Source organism: Ovis canadensis, chromosome 16 (assembly GCF_042477335.2).
Source record: "Ovis canadensis isolate MfBH-ARS-UI-01 breed Bighorn chromosome 16, ARS-UI_OviCan_v2, whole genome shotgun sequence".
NCBI lineage: Eukaryota > Metazoa > Chordata > Mammalia > Artiodactyla > Bovidae > Ovis > Ovis canadensis.
In genome coordinates, this window is record NC_091260.1 from 52545419 (window position 1) to 52559633 (window position 14215).

Below are 14215 nucleotides of genomic sequence, written 5' to 3' on the forward strand. Positions count from 1 at the left end.
TTCAGACCAAGTTCCAATCCAATACTTAAAGCTTATCTCCTTGGATGGTTTCTTTATCTTCAGCTCAGTCTCTCTGCCCTCTTTCTAATGAGATAAGTAATTGCACCAGCTATCTCAGGGGTGGCTATGAGGATTAAATGGGAAAGAGCACAGAAAACTTAGAACATGGTATATGCATTTGGGAAACATGAGCCTCTTTTACTATTATTTGAGTCTGGTTCTTTTGCTCTAAATATTTTTCTCCCCTTATATACCAAGTACAGGACAATCATGTAATTGCGAGCTTTAGTCATAAAAATGAATATCCATTGGAAGGACTGATGCTGAAGCTAAAGCTCCATTACTTTGGCTGCCTAATGTGAAGATCTGACTCACTGGAAAAGACCCTGATGCTGGGAAAGACTGAAGGCAGGAGGAGAAGGGGATGACAGAGGATGAGACGGTTGGATGGCATCCCCGATTTGATGGACATGAATTTGAGCAAACTCCAGGAGATAGTGAAGGAGAGAAGCCTGGTGTGTTGCAGTCCATGGGGTTGCAAAGAGTCGGACAAGGCTTAGTGACTGCACAAAAACAAAGTCATAAAAATCCAAGCTTCTCTAAGCCCAGATCTCACCTGCCCAAAGCGATTGTTAAATCTTTCTCTGAGACCTGTAATCCACAAGTGCCTCCCTTATACAATTCTCTCAGCTCCTTCATGTTTCTCTCTGACTTCTGCAGGTTGAAATATGCCTCTCTGCCAGTGAAACAGTCAAGGAAAGTGCCAGGTACACAAACGCCCCCACTGACCAGGGCAGAGTTGGTGAGCAAACAAAAGGGGCCCTTGGGAAAATGAAACAGTATCTGGGAACACACACTTCACTCTATTTTTCATCTGTACGTGTTGTCAAGAAGGGAGGATTCTTCAGAAAAGGAACGGGGCCCTGGGTGTCTTGTGGTGTTGCAGGAGTCCAGGGCTAGGATGGGTGGCAAGCACTGGGAGTGAACGGAAACCGTGAATTACACGGTATTTCCTTAGAGGCATCTACTGCGTGACAACAATTATTCATTTTTTCCCAAGTTGGTTTCTGTGAATGGCAAAAGAGAGGAACCAATTTTGCTGAAAGGGACTTTCTGGGTCATTTAGAAAGTCCAAGCAGAGCAGCTTTTTGGCGAGAGGCAAAGAGCAGGAAAGAAAATCCCCTTAATTCCCAATATCCTTCCATTTCCCGCATTCTCAATAGCCCTCTGGCGAATGGCATAAGAGAGGAAGGAAATGTATCAGATTTTGCAAGCTGAGTATATCAGGACCAAAAAATGCAGAGGGCGAATGTGTAGAGAGGAGCTCAAAGAGGGTTTATGATTATTCATGAACATGAAAGACCCCTTAGTTTTCAAGCAGAGATAGTACCCACAGGCTGTCAAAATCACAAGCTTTTGGAGGAGAGGCATTTTTAACCGTTCTCCCTTGAAATATGGAAAACTATTACTTTGGTCTGTTTTGCTTGGCCTTCAGCTTCATGGGCAGTGTTCTCAACAGCATTTTAGAAAACCATCAAGTGTACATTAAATCAGAGGTTTTTGGCTGCGTGTTACAAGTAACCTGGGGCTTTTAAAAAATCTCAGGTAACAGATGCACCCGGGGCCTACTAAATCAAACTCTTGGGGGTGGGACCCAAATAGCAATCATTCTTAAATCTCCCCAGGGGACGAGGATGTGCAGCCTACTCTGACAAATAGTGCTTCAAATTGTCATCCATCCTCCGTCTTCCTACATGGCCACTGCCATTATCACCCACCTCCTTACTGCTAACATTGCCTGTCTTGAGGGCTCAACGAAGCACAAGACAGATTCCCAAAACTTTCAGGTGCCCAGGAGGTGTGTCCCCAGTGAGAACCCTCTCATGGCTCAACTCAGAGCTCATGTGAATAGACACAGGAGGAACATTTGTACTTTCTAGACGGACTTTCCTAGGGCAGGCTCACGGAGGGCCCGGACGTCAGAATGGAGCTACGAGACCTGGGTTCCACCTCCCACCCTGTGTGAGATGACTCATCTGGCGTGGATGACCCCCGGCCCTGATCTCCAGATCCCACTGGGAAGGAAAGGATATTGGTTCTGTAGGAGGCAGACCACGCCCAGAGTGTAGTAGAGCATGACCAGAGTCTCCAGAATTTGCTTTTCCTCCTTGTCTGAGGTTGTGGTTCCCTTCCAGGTCAGCAAGACGTTCTTGGCAGATTCCGCATGTTTCTTGGCCTGAGCTGGAAGGCCTGCGGGAGTTGGAGGGTGAAGGGCAAGAAGGAAAACATTAAGGCACATTTCAGTCAAAGACACTCCTGGGAAGGGCTAAGGTGGGCAGTGTGGTTGTCAGTACGGTCTTTAGTACTGGTTCCCCAAACTGCAGTGCATTAGAATCATCTGGAATGCTTGTAAAGACTAGGTTCCTGGCCACCCCCTCCCTAGACCTGTTGAGTTGGGATCCCTTGAGGAAGGGGGTCCAGGACTCTATATTTGAAATTAACTGCACAATTATTTCTTACGCAGCCACCCTGACATTCATCGACAGACTCTATTTGGACATCACTGATGGAGTGACGGAGACAGCAAAGGAAGCTGAGGATCCCGATCTCAATCTCCTGCTAATGCCATGTGACCTTTTCAACCCACAGAGCTTCTCCATCCCCCAAACGTGAAATGACAACAAAATTATAGCAGCTGCCCTCTTACCAACACATGGAGACAGTCCAGAAATGAAGTGGGTTATGCCACAGAGTGCATGCTTTGAGCTTGCTGGAAAAGGGATTCTATAAAGACAGGGGCTTATGAATACAATTACTTCCATCTGGGGATTTTTTTTCAATCCAAGATGAAGTTGTTGATACTAATTGGTCACACACACACACACACACACACACACACACACACACAGAGTATCTAATTTCTAAAGCAGTGAGGCCCCTCTCTAGAGAAAGAAGACAAAAGGGATGCCAACACCCCATAAGACAGAACATGGGGCGTGTTTCCCCTTGTCTTCTAACTAAAGGCTGGTGTTCCTGAGCCACGTATTTGAACTGGAATTAGTCCAGTTAACAGAGGGAGACTTGGGAGTGTTCAGGTTACAGAACTATTTTCTCATCTTCCACACCAGCTCATGTCCAGTGATCTCTGATGGATAAGGGGAATCCTGGAGAAAAGAGAAAGGCCAGCAGAGAACACAGAAAGCTTCTCCTCTGCCCTCTGAGGTCCACCCATGGCTGACACAGCTCTCATCCTCGCAGACCCGAGGTCTGGGAAACATATTCACCCAGCCACAGAAGGAGACCCACTGTGCTTTTGACTTGCCCCTCCCAACCCAGCCCCCAGTTTGCTCTCCCTCTGGCCCATGGGGGGCTTCCCTGATAGCTCAGCTGGTAAAGAATCTGCCTGCAATGTAGGAGACCCCAGTTCAATTCTTGGGTCGGGAAGATCCCCTGGAGAAGCAACAGGCTACCCAATCCAGTATTCTTAGGATTCCCTGATGACTCAGATGGTAAAGAATCCGCCTGCAATGCAGGAGACCTGGGTTCTGTCCCTGGGTCAGGAAGATTCCCCTGGGGGAGGACATAGCAATGTACTCCAGTACTTGGAGAATCTCCATGGACAGAGGAGCCTGGAGGGCTACAGTCCATGGTGTTGCAAAGAGTTGGACATGACTGAGTGACTAAACACAGCACACAGCACACAGCACTGGCCTTTGGAGCTGCTTTCACGGCACAGTGTAGTCAGTGGCATTAGAGATGATTAAAAGGACTTGCTTTTAAAGCCTAAAGCCCTCATATGTTCCAAATGTGCAGGTCCTCCTTAATGAATTACAACGAGAACACAGTTTCTCTGAAAGACCTAAAAGTGACCCAGAAGCCAAGAAGTCTTTGTTAGAATACTCAGAAATGCCCTTTCTGTAAGTCACAACAGAAGAGAAAAACAGACTCTGTCGCCAAAGAAAGGGCTACATCTCAAGTTACCAGATGTCAGGGTCCTCAAATTGCATAGAAAGCGTCTGTTACAGTGCAGAGTCCTGGGCCTCCAGTAGTTACGGTTTGCAAGTTCTAAGGGGAGAACCAATGGTTCAGATTTATAACAGCTATCTTAGGTGACACTGATATAGGCTGTCTGAGGACCACACTTAGAGAAATAGTGAGTTAGTAAAGTATGCAGGAAGTGGGACTCTTCTGCCTAAAGAGTAAGTATGTTCTGACAGATGGAGAAGAATGAGAAAGGGTTTCCACTAGGAGGAAACAGCCTGAGGCCATGAAGACAGAACGTGTATGTGTGTGTGTGTATGGGTGTGCACACGTGCTAGAATATTAGGGAAGGCTGAGAAGAGCAGTCTGACTAACTGCTAAGTCACTTCAGTCATGTCTGACTCTGTGTGACCCCACAGACGGTAGCCCACCAGGCTCCCCCATCCCTGGGATTCTCCAGGCAAGAGTACTGGAGTAGGGTGCCATTGCCTTCTCCAAGTCTGACTAAAGGGAGGTTTAAATTGAATGACACGGAAGATATGAATTGGATGGGGAAAATGGAGTCTTAGATGCCAAGATGAGGAGGCTGGACTTGATCTGCAGGGTGACAGGGAGTCTTTACATGTCCTGAGAAGGTAGCAGCAACAGAAAACTCTGCCAGGGAATCAGACCAAGACAACGAATCAGGAAACTGAGAGTCTTTTTATCAAATAGGTTACTTTCCATGATCAGCTGGGCCCTTGGGAGTGTGTCAGTAAGGAGAGCAGGAACCACATTTAGATGCTTCCCGGGGTGCAGAGGAAGGAAAAAAGTGAAACTGGATGAGCCACTGGAAACCACTCCCGGATCAGCACAACACTGCTCCTGGGCTCCTAAATGAGAAACAAATCCTAAAGTCGTTCTGGAGCTTTGCAAGTCTCCCCCTCAGCCCTACACCCCAGCCCTGGGGGCCCAGCGCTACTTCTGAAATCCCCAAGAGGAACACTTCCTCTAAACGCATCAGCTAGTTAATTATATAGTTTCTTGTCTCCCCTTCATTGCATTGTGGTCCTGATGAAAAAGCAGAGCTCGTGACCAGTGGGCCTTAAGTAAATTGAACTAAACAGCTCATTAAACTTGAAAGTTCAGCCCTAAAGAAAAATGACTCCTTTACCCTTCCCAGAATGCACTCTGGTCTCCAAAGTGGGATGTGTATACCCCTCTGGGTATGCAAGATGCCATTAGGGTGTGTGGGAGGGGATAAAAACTTCTCTCTCTTTTTTAAAAAAAAGTGTTTGTTGTTTTCCATTTTAATGAATATTTATAATATTACATAATATTTAATACTATTGTACATAGTTTATAATAAATACATATTTATGGAGAGCACAGAAAACTTTTTTAGTGCTAAGGAAGCTAATTCTCAAGAGTTTAGAGACCACAGCTTCAGACAAATGTTTTCTAAAGTAAAAAAAAGTCCTTTTTTTGTTTAAAGAAAAACTCACTCTGGGACTTCCCTAGTGGTCTAGCAGTTAAGAATCCACCTTGCAATGCAGGGGACATGGGTTCAATCCCTGTTCAGGAAACTAAGATCCCACATGCCGTGGATCAACTAAGACCACACAATGCAACTACTAGAGCCCAGCACCATGACTACAGAATCCTTGAACAACAATGAAAGATCCTGCATGATGCAACAAAGATCCCATGTGCCACGGCTAAGACATAATGCAGCCAAATAATAAAATAAAAATTTAAAATGTCACTCTGTGATAATATTTTTATAACATTCCCTACATGAGAAAATTCAGGATGATAAAAAATATGATGAATCAGAATCTAATGCTTTAAAAAGAATTTGCTTTTTAGTAATTACAAGAACACCCTCTTTTGTGGAAAAATAGCATCTGCATATATGTATACATGTAAGATTCATTTCTTCTCTCTCCAGAGGACACTCACAGATCAGTGACCTTGTTCCCTGACTCCGGGTCCCAACTCCCCAGTTCCAACGTCTGCTCCAAGACCAAGTCAGTTTCCTTTACTTGCTTTCCCAAGCCAAGGACACCAACCTTCTCCCCGCACCAGGAATGCAGCAACTACAGAAGTGAAAATCAGGGCAGCAGCGAGACCTGCTTCTGAAACCTGAGACTCAGAAATCACAAGCACATACTGATAAACTGGAAAAGGGGTCCAGAGATTGTTCACCCAATGTATCAATCATTTCTCTTTAATTTGGGATAAGATTCCACCACTGATGTCTGTTACTCTGACTCAGGCCACAGGCAATCTGCTCAGAGCTCCTCAGCCTTTGTCACCTTAGAACATCACCTATATTTAGGAAGTTCTCACAGTAGTGATTAAGAGAGCAGGGTCTAGGGCCAGACTTCCAAGTACAGAAGTCAGCTTAGCCACTACCTGAATGAGTTACTTAATCTACCTGTACTTTAGTCTATTCATCTATAAGACAGCAATGAAAATACCTCCTAACTTGTATGGTTGTTGCAAGGATTATTTTAATTTATGAAAAAGGACTAAACAGTGCCTGGCACACTGGTGGGAAATGAGTTTAAATAAATATTAGCCATTATTATCATTACTACCAGGGTCCGTACCTCTTAAGCAATTTATTATATTTGTCCCTACATACTCTGGACATTCTTCATAAAGCTGCTTACAGCATCTCTATAAAAGACTGCCTTCTCAAATGCACACTCACTTCAGATAGCTACCAGGCTTCCTGAAGGTCTGATCACCTGGGTTTTTTATCATTCCTTTTTGTTCCTGTACCAGTGTTTTGTTTTGTTTTTTTTTTTTAACCAACTAGACAGAGAAGGTAGGGTTCATGACTTATACTTCTATTTTGGGGTTTTGCAGAACTTATAACAGAGCCCCAGATACTCAGAAAGGCCCCAGTAAGAACAGGCTAACAGATTAATTCACTGCTTCATTAAAAATAGGAAAAGCCTCAGGAAACTGCCTGTCCATATTATTATTTCCTCCTAAACACTTGGAAACAGCAGTAGCAAGGTGACCGGCCACCCCATTGTTCTCCACCTGCCCTTCTCTCAACCACGGACGCCTAGCCTCAGGACGGTTCTCATCAGATCAGCTGGTGACAGAGTTCCATTTCTAGTATCCCCTTACTCTATTTCACCAGCCCACAGCCTTTTATACTCTGCTTTGCAAAGGCCTTGTGTTGTCTCATTTTTGACTCATGGACCCATCGCATCCATTGTTCTATTTTTAAAACCTTCAAACTCTATCTGGCTCCTTCCTCACTGCCAGAAATCTTCCCAGGTCTCCTCCTCTTGTAAATTTCATGTGACTTTTCTGCCTTCCCTAACTACCCTCAGTTTCCCCACATCCCTTTCACTATGCAGGACATGACATACATAGTCTAGACTGCTGGCCCCTGTGCCTTCCCCTCATTCCTGGGATCTGGCTTCCGCTCCAACCCTTCTGCAGGTTCTTGTGGCGTCCCCACAGGTGTCCTACTGAATCAGTTGGTCACAGCTTCTTGCATCCCCGTCTCATGGCAGCATTAGACACCCTAGCTGCTGGCTTCTCCTCTTGGCTTCCAAGGCACTGCACTAACTTGATTCTCCTTGATAAACCTTCTCTGACTCAGTGCTCACTCTGCCAGGGTCCCCAGTTCCCTCCCATAAACGTGTCCATTCTCCAAAGGTCTGTCTTTTCACTTCTTCCTTTTCTTCTCTCTTTCCTCCCAGAAGCTTTATCAACTCCTGTAACTTCAAACTTGGCCTTCACACTTACAATTTTCCATTGCCCCTCCCTACTTCTGGTCTCAAATATTCCTCCATACTTATGATTCCCTTGCTTTCTTCCCAAGTTCTGGTCCCAGTTTTCCAGTACCTAGTTCAAATATACTTTTGCTATTACAACTCAAAATCAGTATATCAAAAACCAGATCCACATTTCTTCTTCCACTCCACCTTCTTTCCTGATCTGCTTATCTCTGACAGTAGCACCTTGAGGGGCCTGAAACTTCATGGTCATTTTGGGGCCTCACTTTTCCTCAACCCCAAATCCAGTGCCATGTCCTGCCAATTCTCCCTTCACAGTCTTTTTGGAATAGGCAGTACATACCCATGGTTCAAAAGTCAAAATTTTATGCAAAGGTAAATGTTGAGAGATCTCACTTCCAATTTTATCGCCTTTTACCACAAGCAACCTCTAGGTAACTTTTCTTTCTTGTGTTTCCTTCAGGATCTCTTTATATGAATATAAGCACATATTCTCATTTCTCTCCCATCCTTCTCACCCAGAAAGAGGCAGGTTACAAACACCATCCTGCATGGTGCCTTCTCTGTCACTTAAAGATGGATCCAGGAGATCTTTCCCTGGTTGTAGACAGAGCTTCCTCGTGCCCTTTATAAGACTGCATACCCCCACTGTGCATATTAGTGCTTCATGAGCACACTTGGTTGTTTCCAATCTTTTACTATCATAAACAGTGCTGCAAAGAATAACCTCAGCCATACTGTCTCATCCAGGTTATAACTGTAGATTCAGGAAAGAGTCCCAGAAGTGGGATTTCTAGCTTTAAAGGTAAAGGTAACCTGTGCATCACAGACTCTCAAATCCTTACCTTCTCACTTGTGGCCCTGTCATCCGCCTGAGTTTACACCTAGATGTAAACAGCTAGATGAGATGGCTTCCACTCCAGTTATCATTGCTAAACTGACCTTTCCACAAGCCCACTTTGATTTATTCACCACTTGCTAGAAAATCTCTACTAGCCCTCCTTGTTTATCAAACAAAGGACTAGTTCCACAGCCTGCCCCCAGGTGCCCTTTCCAGGCTCATCTGAGCAGTCCTCAGTGTAGCTAGCCAGGCTGCTGATTGCTTTCTAAACACACATTGCACCTTCCCACCTTCAGGCCTCTGCCCAGGCTTCGTTATTCATCAGAAATGTCCACCCTTTCCTCTGCCCACCCAACCCTAGACATTTTTCAAAGGACCTTCTTGAATGGTACCTCTTCCTGAATCTATCACTTACTACCTTCAGCAAGAAATGATTTCATCCAACGACCCCAAGGTCCATCTAGTCAAGGCTATGGTTTTCTCAGTAGTCATATTCAGATGTGAGAGTTAGATCATAACGAAGACTGAGTGCTAAAGAACTGACGCTTTCGAACTATGGTGCTAGAGAAGACTCTTGAAGGTCCCTTGGACAGCAAGGAAATAAAATCGGTCAATCCTAAAGAAAATCAGTCCTGAATATTCACTGGAAGGACTGATGCTGAAGATGAAGCTCCAATCCTTTGGCCACCTGATGTGAAGAGCTGACTCACTGGAAAAGACCCTGATGCTGGGAAAGACGGAAGGCAGGAGAAGGGGATGACAGAGGATGAGATGGTTGGATGGCATCACTGACTTAATGGACATGAGTTTGAGCGAACTCTGGAAGATAGTGAAGGACAGGGAAGCCTGGTGTGCTATAGTCCATAGGGTCAGAAAGAGTCGGACACAACTTAGCAACTGAACAACAACAGCATCCCCAAAGCCCTGTATTTAAACCAGTCACATAGCATCTGCCTTCTGGTGCCTTCTTATCATAGCTGCCTATGTGTAGCTCACCTTCTACATGAGGTTGTAAATTCTCTAAAGGCCAAGACTGTGTGTTCTGTACCTTATAGTTCCCAGAGTCCTCTTCACAGCATCTCCCATATACAAATGTCTCATTAAATACTGCAAGATTGTTTATTGAGAGAAATCAGTCTTCTGGCTTGAAGCCCTTCCCCCAGTATTGGAAAAGGCTCCCAGGGAAAGGAGGCAGGCAGGTCTGCTGTCCATAAAACACGGATGCGTGCAGCGAGGCATGAGCACACACAGATGCATATGTCCTGCCTACACGGAAGCCTGGCTCATAAATTCTATCCGTTTTAAAGCAGTTGCAGAATAAATGACAACAAAACTAAGTGGAATTCATCCCTCTTGAAGGTTTGTGATTTTTCAAAGCTTTTGTTATTTTATTTGAAGGACAAAAGACTTTTTTTTTAAAAGTTAAAGTGAAGAAATTGGGTAAAGCCTATACCTGAAATAAAAGATCCTGGGCTGTTCTCAAGGACAGGTTTCTCAAGGCTAGGTTTCAGAAAGTCTGGGTGCAAGGTTGAGCACTATTATATCATGTGGACACTTAACCAGGAAGTTGCTTTTCCCATCAAGAAAAAACAAACACACAAAAACACCTTTCTTTCCTGGAAAACTTTTCCCCCCTCTAACCTGTGACTCAAATGTGGCTGCCCATGCATGTGGCGGGAAGAACTGTGAGTCAGGGAAAAGAGGGCGGTGCCACCGGCGTCTTTTGTGGCATGACCTGTTTACCTGTCTTGAGTCAGCTTGGAATCTAACTGGAAAAGCAAAACGCAAGGTCTACTGGGGGTGCTCATAGAAAGTGTCAACTTCAGAAGATGAAGCCCAGCCTCCTTCCACAGACCCACTCAGTAACCTTTCCAAAGAAAGGGGGCTGCGTCTGCCTTCCCTCGGTTCAGACAAACATCCCCCTCAAATGCTCCTGGTTCCTCCCTCTTGGTTTCAAGTTGCCCTCACCTCCAGTCAGAATTTCAGAAACAGTTTCCTAAATTGTCTTCCTGAACCTGGGCTCTCCCAGGGCCCACGGAGTTTACTTGTTGGTGCCAAACCCACTGTCAATGACGCGCTGATTGGCAAATCCATGGGTCGCTCTTCAGCCTTCACCCCATCTGACTTCTCTCTGCCATCAGAACCTGCTGAAACCACACTGTGCCTTTTGAAATGCCTTCTCCTCCCTTGGCTTCCTTCAGTTGGCCCTTCCTGATTCTTCTCTTTCCTCACCGGCTCTGCTTCCTCTACCCCATTTTGTCCTTCAGCCTTCTGTCCTCCGCCTGCTTTCCCTCACTGTTATCTGTATCTCTAAGTACCCCATCCGACTGCCTACCTCACCCGTGGGCTTTCCCTTCTCTTGATGAGCTGTGCGCTGGGGACGGGATGGATCCTCCCCTGGTCATCCTCACCCCCCACTGCAGTTGCGTGTGTGCTCAGCATGGCTCACCCACCCACACCCAGCTGGGAAACAGAGTACCTCTCAGTGTCAGGTAGCCATAAGCCAGGGTGGCCAAAGCTTGTGCACATTTCCAGTGTTCTTCCCCAAAAATAATCCGAGAAAGGATAACACAGCGAATCAGCTCCTTATTTGCTTCAATGTTCTGCAGAGAGCAAGCAAGTCATCATGCTTTCTGGAAAGGAGGAAAATCTCCGGCCCGCATCTCATCACTGGAATGCAGGACTGCATCCACTGTCATCTTTTTCCCTCCTCCCCGCTTCCCATCCCACAGCCAATCCAGCAAGTCCTTTTGGCTCCACCTTACTAGGCAGTCCTAAAGCTAAGCTCTTCTCTTCATTCCTGCCATGCGTACCCAAGCCAAGCCACCCTCACCTATGACCTGGGTGACCTCAGCCCCTCCTACTGCCTCCACCCCTGCCCGCCCCCATAGTTAACTTTCTACATCACAGCCAGAGGGACTTATTTTTACCTCTCACTGTGAAAAATTTTAACAGTATGGCCAATGACTCCCTTAGCTGCCTCAAGTAACAACTCATGGTCAATCTTGTTTCATATCTATGCTCCACATGTACCTACCTTCTCCCTCTATGGCTCTGAAGCAAATCCAAGATACTAAGTCACCTCATATTTCATAAGTACCTCCAAAAGATATGGACTTAGAAATACTGGGCTGGCCGGATAGTTCATTTGGGTTTTTCCGTAACATCTCAGAGAAAACCCAAATGAACTTTTTGGGCCAAACCAACAGAACCACAAAATCATTACTGCACCAAAATATTAACAATGATTCCTTGCTATCAAATGCCTAGTCCCACAAATCTAATAATTACATCATAGGTTGCAGTTTGATTGTCCAAACACTGAGATCTATCTCCTGAGTCTCCTTTAATCCGTGGCTTCCACATTTATTTCTAATTCTTTTTATTGAAAATTATTTATGGAAGAAACTGAGTTATTTGGCTTATAGTGTTTCCCAAAGATGAAAATTGGATTGACTACCTCCTTATGGTGTCACTGAACACATCCTTCCATCCTCCATTCTGCCTTTATATTGGTCTTTGGATTTAGAAGTTTGGTTACCTTTAGCTTTTTTTTTTTCCCCCAAGCAAAACTACTTCATATGTTCTACCGTCAGAAGACACCCAATCTCTGCTTGTCTCTTGCTAATGAAGGCAAAACTACATGAATAAATCTATAAAAGATAATAGAATGATGATATCCTAATTCCATCATTCCTTCTTCACATGTTAGCTGGAATAACTTTATAAAAATGAAATCTCCCCTCATCTATTTCTTGGTTACCCAACAGTACAGTTCACAACAGAAGGACAGGATATATACTTTAATCTTTCCCTTAATTTACCAGCTTTCCAAATAATGAGTTCATTCACTAGCACCTGCCCATGGTGACCAAGCAGCTAGGTGTTTATCATTCTTTTTCTTCTCCTCCTCCATCTTTTTCTCCTTCTTCTAAATTTTTATTATTATTTATGATCATAAGCATATCTGGAGTTTTAAAGATCTAGCTCAGGGCTTGTACACCTGCTGTTCCCCAGCCTGGGACACTCTCACAGATCATTACCCTCTTGTGTCATTTTCATTTTGTTGACTTCAGAGAGGCCTTCCTTGGTCACTTTAATAAACGGCCTCTCACCCCATCACTTACTATACCCCATTACCAATTTTAATTTTTTTCCTTCATGGCATTTACCTCTCTCTGATATTCCATACACTAAAATTTTTTGTCTGTGATCTGTCTCCCCAAATAGAAAATACGTTCCTCAAGAACAGTTTATTCCTCAAGTTCACTGCTGTATGCTCCATGCACAGAGGAGGCCACTCATTCAGTACTTGCTGAATAAATCATCTCTCTACTGGCAAAGATAAGGATGGGGTGGGGAAAGAGTCCCTGGCCCTGTAGAACTGATGGGCAGAGCTCTCTTAAGAATTCAAAGAATTACATCTTTAACACATAGATGTCAGTAACTTTACATACACAGTCACCAGGTAGCTGCAGTGATTGACAAAGTCAGGCATTTATTTCCTGGTGAGATGGAACAGCACTTTAGGAAGCCTGGAATTTTGATCCTGGTTCTGACATTTACTGACTGTGAGGTTTCAGGCAAGAACACCCTGCGTCCCAACTTCCTTTTCTACTTAGGGATCTATACCACTCACCTTACAGAATTACTCTAGAGGAAAGTGAGTCAATATCAAAAGGATCCAAATCTGTTCTGCACTATCTGACTGTAACCCCCTTACAGAGTAACACACAGAGAAGTCTAAGGACTGCTCTCTTCTGACCCCCGTGACTCCCACATCCTTCTACACTTTAGGCTTCATCCCTCTGAGCTCAAACACACAGAAGCAAACAATGTAAGAGGGACATTTCCCTTCAGGCTTTAAAAACAGCCATTCGGTCAGAACATGTGAGTGTTCTTTATGGGCTAACCGCACAGTAAATACTAAGTTCTATTCTGAGGAGGAAGCATAATACCATGATAAATGCCTAGAATGCGAGTCCAAGGCCTTGAGTCCTTTCCTGGCTCTGGACGTGTGTATTCATCCATCCCCACACTTCCTGTCCTGGGCACAGAGATAACCAGTATGGGCTCCAGAGGTCAGCCCAGCGTTGCCTCTGCCACCGCCAATCCTCCTGTCCTTCAGGGCGGTGAGAACTGGGGTGGGCTAGATTTAACTCCTAAATCTCAACCCCTGTCATTATCCAAAGTGGTCAAGGAGCTGTCAAATCTTAGAAGCTCACACTTGCATTCTGCGGCAGTTGGTACTTGTCTTTCTAGAACTGATCATTCTAGCCTAGGCTCATGAAATACTAATGGGTCAGGATGATGGTCCTTTCCCAAGTTTCTGGGTAGTTTACACAGGTAAATTTACAGATATATTCATCCAGGGAAGTAACAACTTCTGTTGTCCTCTGAGGTGCCTCTCTCAGCCTTTCCTAAGCCATCTGCAGACTTTCACACAAGTACTTTAAGATCACTCTTTCCCTTGTCTGGGAATGGCTAGGAAGTCAGTAAGTCAGCATAAGAATTCTTTGTTGATAAATAACGCTCTGGGAGCAGGCTGGTGCCTGTGTGTTAATCACGAGGGTCACTGACAGGCTGTCTCCTGTTCTGGACTTTGAACACTCCTGCTAAACACTTGCTCTGAGGTCCCAGTTCCCAA

At 44.9% G+C, this 14215-nt stretch overlaps 1 protein-coding gene across 4 annotated transcripts in view; it reads right to left on the bottom strand.

Annotated features, from left to right (window-relative positions):
- Positions 1–14215, bottom strand: part of TTC23L (tetratricopeptide repeat domain 23 like) — a 68603-nt gene that overhangs the window by 45799 nt on the left and 8589 nt on the right. For all 4 annotated transcript variants that reach the window (XM_069555857.1, XM_069555853.1, XM_069555856.1 and 1 more), the window contains exons 4-6: positions 11048–11171; positions 2094–2250; positions 617–742 (exon numbers count right to left, since the gene is read on the bottom strand). In XM_069555857.1, the coding sequence (XP_069411958.1) occupies positions 617–742; positions 2094–2250; positions 11048–11171 (407 nt within the window). The remainder of the gene's footprint in view (positions 1–616; positions 743–2093; positions 2251–11047; positions 11172–14215) is intronic.